Source organism: the organism of the source record quoted next, unplaced genomic scaffold (genome assembly GCF_019419815.1).
Source record: "Pyrus x bretschneideri cultivar Hongxiangsu unplaced genomic scaffold, Pyrus_bretschneideri_v1 Contig31, whole genome shotgun sequence".
Lineage (NCBI taxonomy): Eukaryota > Viridiplantae > Streptophyta > Magnoliopsida > Rosales > Rosaceae > Pyrus > Pyrus x bretschneideri.
This window is the reverse complement of record NW_025999624.1, coordinates 2,771,646-2,782,104: the sequence shown is the minus strand read 5'-3', so window position 1 is coordinate 2,782,104 and position 10,459 is coordinate 2,771,646. Positions and strand designations below refer to the sequence as shown.

At 37.7% G+C, this 10,459-nt stretch overlaps 1 protein-coding gene across 1 annotated transcript; it reads right to left on the bottom strand.

Moving 5' to 3' along the window:
- Nucleotides 1-233: 233 nt before the first annotated feature.
- Nucleotides 234-8,973, bottom strand: LOC125468309 (PH, RCC1 and FYVE domains-containing protein 1-like). The gene is made up of 9 exons (XM_048590220.1): nucleotides 8,794-8,973; nucleotides 7,142-7,228; nucleotides 6,634-6,723; nucleotides 5,901-5,981; nucleotides 5,582-5,776; nucleotides 3,364-5,499; nucleotides 2,097-2,243; nucleotides 1,229-1,614; nucleotides 234-896 (listed from the first exon to the last, which is right to left on the bottom strand). The coding sequence occupies exons 1-9, from the start codon at nucleotides 8,860-8,862 to the stop codon at nucleotides 764-766; spliced, it is 3,324 nt and encodes a 1,107-aa protein (XP_048446177.1). The 5' UTR covers nucleotides 8,863-8,973; the 3' UTR covers nucleotides 234-763.
- Nucleotides 8,974-10,459: the final 1,486 nt, after the last annotated feature.

Below are 10,459 nucleotides of genomic sequence, written 5' to 3'. Positions count from 1 at the left end.
AATTACCCTTAATTTAATAAACAATAAGTCAAAATGATTTGACCAAAATTGAGGATATTTTTATTATTTTATTCTTATTTTATGCAGATTTTCATGAAAAGACTAAAATGATTGATTGTGAACAAACTCAGAGTCCAATTCTATTGATTTCAAATCTCAAAGACCAAAATGAGGAATTATGTAAATCTCAGAGACCATTTTGGCTAAAAAACCGTTAAACATAAAGATGATACTAATAAAAGTTTATGAAGCATTTTTCATTTAATTTTCGGTAAAACAAAGGATGTTGGGCTTAAAGTCTCCGCCACGGAAATTCAAGTGATTGCCCCAACCGAGAGGCATCGATTCTACAACCGTTCCATTGTTCCAGTACAGAACATTGTGATTGGTGAATTATGTGCACTTGACATCATATGGCAGCGTAGAGAAGGATATATCATGTACAATGCGCGCATGTTAGCGTAGGCGATGCCTCGAACATACACGTAACGAACCACTGCGTAAACATATTTAGGAATTTACATTTCTCACCCTCAAACCCCCACACAAGAACATAGGGAAAAATTGGAATACAACAAAATTAGAGAAAAATGGAAAAAACGCAATCAAACCCATTTAAAATCTCCCTCCTATACCAAACCTTTGCTTCTTCAAACCTTTATGAGAATGAAAGCCAACGCTAATTAACGAATTAGACCTTCGTAACCCAAGCTTGAACCTGAAAAAAATATCAATTCCATTTACAGATGACTGCTCCCACATGTCAGCGAGCCAAGTCCTCGCTCCCAATGCCTACACTAGACTTGTCTACCATGCGCACATTGTATTGTTCATATACTCTTGCTCGGTTCTCTGCCCACCACTGTTCTGCTTGTTTCTCACTAAATCGCTTCCGACTGCATTCAACAATGATATAAATTGGAAGTACAGTATGAGTATGCTAATGATATGTTAAACTTCTATAGTGCATATAAAACTCTCTCTCTCTCTCTCTCTCTCTCTCTCTATATATATATATATATATATTTATTATTCTCTCACAGACACTGTAGCAACATAAGCAATCTATGAATCCAACCCACTTATTAGGAAGATTCTTGCCTGAAAACAGTCTAGAGTTTGGCAAGAGAACATTATACTATATATATACATATACACACTCTTATCGGAAAGGGAAAAACACACCCCCGCATAGGCACGTACTGTTATGTAGGCAAGTACAGTATACCTGAAACGAACTCGCTTGAGATCCTTGGCACCTCCTGGTAGGGAAGTAAGTGTGATGTACACCCCAGGCTCATCTTGCTCAACCCATTCAGTTTCATGATGAGATTCGTTTTCTTTAATTTTGTTCCCATTTCTGGTTGCTAGATCTAGATGTCCTTGTTTGTTGTGACTTGAACTGCGGTTACTGGTGGTGTTGGACCCATTGGAAAGCAATTGGATGTTTGATCCATTGGAGTCTGGTTCTTGGAATGTTACTTGACCGTTCAATCGGTCAATCGGAGGAATAGAAACTTCATTGGAAGGATCAGAACCCCAGGAAGAAGCTAGAGAGGGTGATTTGATATTCCGCACTGCTCCAACAGGCAGCCTTTCAGCCATGTCCTTCAACTGGTCAACATATACAAAACACAAAATTAATATCAGCAAGACTTGGCCTACAAGAGCACAAGTGACAATATACAGTAAGGATTTATTTGTCTCCGGCCACTTAAATAGATCACCAGAACTGACTTAGGAAAATTATTTTAGCACATGGCACTGTAGATAATTATCGTTGACAATTCGATATGGTTCAACATGTCATACACATTTGTTGTGGGATAGGAAAAGAATCTCTACAAACATACTAAGCAAGCAGTCGCCACATGTCAAATGACAACCAGAATCAATCTGAGAAGCCATTTCTTCCCTGTTTCTGGTGAAAAAGAACTCTTAAGTACATTTAGTAACATTTTCGAAAGATAGCAAACCACCTTACAACATAAAGAACAATTAATAATCCCTAACTAACAAATTACATTTGAGACAATGGTTAGAAAATAACAATGAAGTATTATACCAAAGCACGTAAACATCCATCGTATTCTTACTTGGGCAGTAAGTGACTGGATCACTTCCTTTGCTGCTTTGCATTTTGCAGTCTCCGCACCTGCAATTGCTATTGCTTCCTTCAGCTGTTTAGTTGTTCTTTCCAGCTCAACTTCTTTTAGTTGGGCTTTTCGAGTAAGACTTTCAACCTGAAAGATAATACTAGTCAGACGAAATGCTCAAAGAGAAAACTGAACAGGTCTAATATGAATAGTTGGGTCTTGGTGAAGGGAATGGACAGCCAACACTTCTTCGAACAAAGTAGATTCATAAAATCAATTATCTATTAAAAGTCATATTTCTAAAAGTAGAAATAGAATAATAAATTGAAACAATCATGTTATTTTCTCTCTCTTGGTACGTTTCTTTTTAATTATCCCTGAAAACAGTTCTTTTTCACCAGTTGATTTCTTTCTTTTGCTCTCTTTATGCACTCTTTACTACATTTCTTACTGTTAATTGCTCAGCTAAACACGAAAACTCATGCACGTTGTCTGCCACTCCTTTGAGAATATTCATCTTCAACTCTGTTGATCAATTTTGCCCAAAAAATTATTGCTAGTTGTTTCCTCCATTCATTTGAACAACTCGGTAATTGAATTTTAATTTGGCAATAATTTGACCAAAAGGAATATTTAATGTTCGTGTCGAAAGATAATTTCTTTTGTTGGAGGGGGAAGCGATTTTGATTTCTACCATTCCATTGTGTATAATTCCTATCCTGAATTACAAAAAGAATCAGACTTGTGATTTCTTAAAAATTCTCACCAATAGTTAAATTATCACGAATGAGGATACTCTTCAAAACTCCAAAATTAAAATAAGTTGTAGGGGTTTAATTTCCGTCACTACACAAATAAGGAGTCACACTTTAAGAGAGCTTTGAATATTTTTTTTTTTTTTTTTTTTTTTAAAGTTTGGTAAGGGACTTTTTATTAGTTCTCCCATACTTAATTCCATGAAATTAAAATTGGTGAATGGAGAAGAAGATATCAAGTAAATTTTCCACTAGCAGCTGACTTGCAAGAGAGCCGTGCACCTATACTAGTTGAAAAAACAAATAAGGAGTCACACTTTAAGAGGGCTTTGAATTTAAAAAAAAAAAAAGGTTCGGTAAGGGACTTTTTATTAGTTCTCCCATACTTTATTTCATGAAATTAAAATTGGTGAAAGGAGAAAAAGATATCGAGTCAATTTTCCACTAGCAGTTAACTTGCGAGAGAGCCATGCACCTATACTAGTTGAAAAATAAAAATATGTAGTGAATACCTGTGATCTTAGTTTGATAACCTCCTGGCTAAGGCTTTCATTTGTCCTTTTAGCATCATCTACAACAATCTTTGGCGATGTGAGTCCTCCCAGAGTTGGAGTTGGTGTTGTAGAACGAGGTGGGCTGGGGCGCCTTGAAATTGGGGATGTAGCTCGAGAAATGATTCTTGATCCAGGAACAGAAGCTGAGAAAAACTTCTTGGATGACCCAAACACTGGATTAAAAGTTTTAGAAATATTAAGAGCTCCCCACTGTGAGCCTCCATTTGGAACAGGTGAGACTCGACCACTGTTAAATTCTAGTTTCTTATTTTTCTTTGATGAACGGGTTTCCACATGCTTCAGAGATTCCATTGAAGAAAACCTGCAAAGTTGCACCCGAGATCTGGAGTCCAACTTATCATCTTTATCAATAAGCTCATTTGACCCCTGATTGATACTTCCTCTTCTGCTTACAGAGGTCTGGGATGAAGTGCCAGTTTCAGCAGCTTTTCTCAGTTTATTAAAACAATTATCACAGACACGATAAGGTTTGCTGGGATTTGGAGCCATGGAAACCTTGAGTGATTTCTTACTGCTGCAAGAATGACAAAAAACAAGCCCACAATTATAACAATTATGGCGTTTTCTTTTAAAATTAAAAGGAAGCCGGCAACCCGAACACATTGACTGATCAACTCCTGAAACCCACTTATGAAGGCAAATAACTGCAGTAAAATTAGCACCGCAAGCAATACTCTGGACTTGCTTATCTTTCAGAGCTTCAACTAGTGTTGGGGAGTTCCGGTCATCTATATTTCCATGACCTAAACGACCATTTGCTCCTTTTCCCCAAGTATACACTTCAGGTCTTGAAGTTAAAACTGCAACATGATAGGTACCACAAGCAATCTCTTCCACATAACTTTTGGAGAGCTTTCCCTCAACTCGAGTTGGGAGCTTTCCATCAGCTTGAGGATTTCCTAACTGGCCATAAACAGGACTTCCCATTGTGTAGACATGACCAGATGTTGTAAGAGCAACTGTCATACTATGTCCACAAGCAACTCGACAAAAATTGGGTTCAACAAGAGCAGCAACACAGGTAGGCACAAGTTTTGCTTCCTTGTCACCATGCCCAAGCCTACCGTTATCACCATCTCCCCAAGTGAACAGCTTTCCTAATGAACAGTTGCTGGCACTTGAATTCCCAACCATGACTTCTACAACTGCAGCAGTATGCCAAACGCCACAAGCTGCTTGTACAGTGCGAAGGCCCTTTAGGGATTCTATTTCCCTGGGAATTGAAACACTTTTCCGATCACCATGGCCCAGAACACCAAATGTGCCATCACCAAAAGTAAACAACTGCCCAGCGGATGTTACAACTGCTGTGTGCCAGGGTCCACAAGATATGGATGAGACATGTATAGCCTCCAAGGGTCCATTTACTCTTTTGGGGACCCAATGGCTCACTTCATTTCCATGTCCAAGTAGACCAAAATTGTAAGTTCCATCACCCCATGTGTACAGATCACCAGAAAGGGTAACAGCACAAGTATGGTACTCACCACAAGCAACAAGCTCAATGTTGATATTACTAAGTGCATCAATGAGCTTTGGTTGCAAAACATCAACATCTACACCATGGCCAAGCCTGCCCCCTGACTCCTCTCCCCAAGAAAAAATCTCCCCTTGCTTAGTTACTAAAGCAGCATGACGACCACCACAGGCAATGTTTTGGACGTCAAGTACGACTTTAGATTCTAAGGCTTTGGGCAACAAAGAATCCATTTTGGCACCAAAACAGCTTCCAACTCTGTGAGAACCACCACCCACAACACCATCTCCTGTGCCTTCTCCCCACATGAAAACATCTCCCAAGGCATCACCATCATCATGACCAGAACCTTGGCTTGATGAGCTAACAGCACTGGATAGACTAACTCTAAAAGCATCCATTGCCATTGCCTTCATCTGCCCAGGTGCACCATCTGAGCCACCAGATGACACAGAATGTACTGAAGCACTGGCCGAATCTGGAGGGAAGAAACCCTTGGGAGGAACAGCATACAGTATCACATCTGAAAGTGCCTTATCCAGACCATTTTTAGGACTTTCATATGGACTATGAAGGCGAAGGTGATCTGCACTATCCTGAATTGAACGAAATAAAAGAATATAATTTAGATTTTGAATGCAAGTGAAGAAGAGCATACAAAGGAAAAAGAAGCCATACCTTCTGTAAGCTATCGTTGCTACCAAATTGAGAATGTAGAGGAGAGCTTCTCCGCGTGTATGTTCTAGGGCTATTTGCTTCAGATGGAATTCCATCACTCCTTGACTCTGTTCTCCGTTTTCTATAATGGCTTCGGGATATCAATGCTTTTAAGCCACTAAACCAAACCTCAGCTTCATCTTTATCTTTGCAAATCTAGTACAGAAGAATCATATCACTGAATATATATACTTTAAAACAATAGTAAAACCATTCTACTATGACCATAGGGTAGAATGAAGGACAAGATAGCAATCAAAGAGAGTAAATTGAAGCTTACCAAATCTAGTGATCTGTCACTATATATTAAGGAAAATGACTGGTACTCCTTCTCAGGCCGTGGATACCTTTGAAAGATTGGCTGGAAGACATAGGGGCAATGTTTTATCAGTACAAAACAGAAAAGTCTTATCTTTTAATTTTTTACTCATACATTAGCATCATGTTGCTGCAGATGCATAAAGATATGGAGCTCCTGATTAAATTAAAAAGCAGAAAATACGCAAGCACAAATGCACACCCACTGAGGTATGACAGTTATAATGAGAAATCACCAGTATCACAATTACCACACAAACCAAAATACTAAAAAAAATCATCCTTAAAATTAGTAAATTCAAGGAGGAAGGAGGAGAAATGGCACAAGAATAGAGAAATCCAAGGCTTCTTATGATCCAGAATGCACATGACAGATACCAGTACTACACACACAGTGGTATATATTTAAAGATGGAAAAGAAAAAATAAAATACAAACAGGTAACCCATGGCCAAATACGGTCAAAATATCTAGCTTGTCCACAATCAGTTGTTTCTGGTTTAAAAGTTAAAGTTACAACTTAATCATTTATTAAATGCAAACCAATTTTTTTCCAGCGTCATCTTTCAATAAAAAAATCATCCAATGACATAGTCATGCAACCACATTGTAAAAAAAAATTAGTAATATAAATATAGTCAAAATCATGTGACTGGAGATATACAGATGATGCATCTTCGCAGTTAGACACTTACAGTGCGTTGCCCAGAAATAATTCTAGACACATGGCTTAGTTTAAGGTGCTTTTCCTCTTTCCCAGAGAACCATATTAGAACAGATTCATCCTGAAAGTAGAAAGCAATGATGAATTATATCTATTAACAGGAAAAATTATGTATGACAGTGTCACGAAACTACCGTATTGAAAAGTACAAAAGCTTGTAGCCACAATTACATGCCTCATGAATAAATATCATAAAAGATTGTTGATGAGAAAGGAATCAGATGAAACTGTTGAAGAGGATCTAGGTAGGTGTACTTAATTGGCTTAATAGGATTTTATTCTGCCTGATGTAGGTGCTGAATATGATCATGTAGTTAAATCTTTCTATGTTTAAGTATGGGTTAAGAATGGATGGAAGAAAAGGATGCATATGGTACTCTTGCAAGGAAAAGAAAAGAACAATATGGATATGAAGAAAGGCAGACACAAACACAAAATTACAATAGTAAATCAGAAAGAAAATTCAGGATCAAACTTACATTGGAAAGACGAAATGGACAAAACTTTGGCTTCCCCCTTCTTCCATACTTGAGCAGGTATGCCCCTTTCTTTAGAGCAGTAATAGCCTGTCGTAAGAAACAGTCAAGAGTCTAACATATTCAGCACTTTCGTGTATGAGAAGAAAATACTAAGAAAAGAATAATAGAGAAGTACACGAAAGGATAAGTAAATTATTTATTCATTAAACACCTAAATAATAAAAATATGAAAAGGACAAAGACATTTTAAGATAGAAGTGCATAAATACATAAGAGCGAGCATTCAAACTGAGTTCTAGCATACAATTCCTTTTAATAATTCATACTGAGTTTTGCTATCATTTGGTATACAACTCCTTTGAAGGATCAGCACACTTAATTCAACCAATGAAAAATCAAACTGAATTAAGTGAAAGATTACATAAACACTCATAACAATTCAATCTATACTTGTATTAATCCCGGGAAGAGGTGCTCCGCAGGTTATGAATGCAACACCAGTTTGAAGTGTTGAAAGAAGGAAGTGAAACCTATCAGCAAGGTGGGAATAAGAAAGAAAGTTCCTGTCGCCAAATGTTACAAAAGCATTCAGTTCCATCATTATTCAATTATTGCCCCAGATTATCTAATATTTTTACTTTTTAATTTTCATCAAAGAAAATTCGAGATTATATTGCCAACATCCTCCACCTCTACTACATTAAAATCAATCCCAAATTGACATGCATCTTTGCTTTGGAATCCTATGGTCCCTAACCCTCCCCTTTGAATGAATATAATTACACTGCAACCACTTAAAATCATTCATATTTCATGTTTTCCAAATTATGTGCATCAGCCATCATCATTTGCTACTTGCTAGGAACAAATACTGCTCCTGATCCAGTTTTGGTCCCTTGATTTATGTAGATTAAATACGTTGTATGTGATAAAACCACAATCATTTTTTTTGAAGAACAATCAATACATTGTATGTCATAAAACAACAATCAATTAAATTGGTCTTTTATCAAGGTAACTGCAACTCGATTGCTAAACACATACGTGAACACCAAACAGCTGTCATCCCTAATCTTAGAGCAACCAAAATACTTCCCTTCAACTACCCAACCCCCAAACCCGTATCGCAGAAAGCAGTGGAAAAAAAAAATAGTGAATTTCAATAATGTGACCCAAACAAAATATACAATGCATAACTAGCTAACTCAGAATCACGTGTATAAATAGGAAACCCATAAACCCAGTAGTCAATTGTCTTTCACTCCACTTGATCAACACCCCCAAATATCAATGTTAGCAAACACTAAACTCCACGACTTCATCTAAATGTAGTCCTACAAAATCCACAAGCTGCAACCGCTGCACATCCCATGAGTTACAATCTCATTCAAATAATCCTTTCATCCAATAAGCAACTCATTGCCACTTGATCACATTGAACAAAACTCGCAACATCATTATCGCCATCATCACCACCACCACCAATATAGCGTCTCATACAACAAGATAAACCACTCAATTTTGGATCATATAACACCTCCTAACTAGTTTAAGGAAATTACAAAGCATTCAACATTTACAGCAACACCATTAAACAGCAGAAAATAAAATTAAACCCAAAAAATAATCGAAACCAATTCGTAGAACAATACCTGCTCGATGTCTCTTTCAATGGGGCCGGTCCTGCTAAGATCCGAACCCATCCTCTCGGTCCGCGACATTTCTTCTACTCCTCAGAAACCCTAAACAAGTCAAGGTTCTAAACCCCAATTCGGGACTCAACCACTCTCGTACCCAAACACCGCCATTCACAGACTCTGAACTCAGCCGCCAAGTGGAACCCCATATCCTCGTCCCCAAACAGGGCGCCAATCTCCACCGACACTCAAATCCACCATCGTCGCCACCTTTAGTCCAACTCCAATCCAGCTCCCTCGGTCCGTACAGAAGCCAACACCCTCAGAGTCTTGGAGTCTTCACGTCTTCAGGTGAAGTCCAGAAGCTTCGTCGTCCGGCGCCGAACGAAGCCGAGAGAGAAATGGAGCGAGAGTTCAGTGATTCCGAGAATTGAGGAAGCGGCCAGTCGGCGAGTCACCGAGTCGCTGACTCCGGAGATTGTGAGGGAAAGGGAGAGACAGAGACTCTAAGGGTGGAGAAAGTGAGGGAAAAGGAGAGAATGATCTGATATTTGGCTATGAGTTGCAGAGGAGGAGAGAGAAACAGCTTTAATACAGAGAAAGAGCAGAGAGAGGAGAGAGAAAAGAGAGAGAGAGGTGCATTTTTTTTTTTTTTTTTTCCGCAGAAAAAGTGTAAGAAATTATATGATAAAATGATGGCGAGACCTCGAAGTAGAATGGTTGAAGTGAAAAGGAGGTCAGGAGAAAACAAGATACCCGAGTTAATCTTCTAATTTGAGTCATCTGACGCTTGGGAAAAAAATAATATTTTATCATTTGGCACTGGATTTTTGGTCTTTTTGTCCTTTTCTTCTCTCTAATTCGTTGTTTCAAATTACTCTTTCACGGAATTTGAATCTCAAAATTTCTATTTATAAGTAATAAAAAATATCACTAGACTTCTAATTTACTGTTATTGATGAAATGATGCACATTTTTATTTTTATTTTTGTTTTTTATTGGTGAAAAATTAAAAAAAGTATAGAAAATAAAGAAAAAGATGTTCATTTCTCGTATATTTTCAATCTCAACACAACAAATCTATTTTATCTATTAATATGCATAATTGAAAGAAAATATCATTTGATCAAAGTGATAATAAAATGCATGAATTTTTAGAGCTATAGTGCATGTATCTTGCTTTAAATTTGTGGCTTATGAGATTTCTAGTATTAATTGAAGTCTTTTAGTTTTCTAGGAGTTTTATTGTAAGCTTTATTTTATTTGTCTTTTCATAATAATTGTCACATCCCGGCCCGGGTTCCCATCACATCCCGGACTCGACTTCACTGTAGCATGATATTGTCCTCTTTGGGCCTCGACCACACCCTCACGGTTTTGTTTCTGGGAACTCACACGAAACTTCTCAGTGGGTCACCCATCCTGGGATTGCTCTCGCACGAACTCGCTTAACTTCAGAGTTCCTACGGAATCCGAAGCCAGTGAGCTCCCAAAATGTCTCATGTTAGATAGGGATGAGAATATACATATAAGGCTTACAGGATCTACTCCCCTGGACGATGTAGGATGTTACAATTCTCATTGTAAGTTGTAAGCGTATAAATCTTGTATTTGAAAGGTAGAGAAGGAGTAGAAGTTGTTTGAATTATCGTATTGAAATTTATGTTCTATACTCATTTAA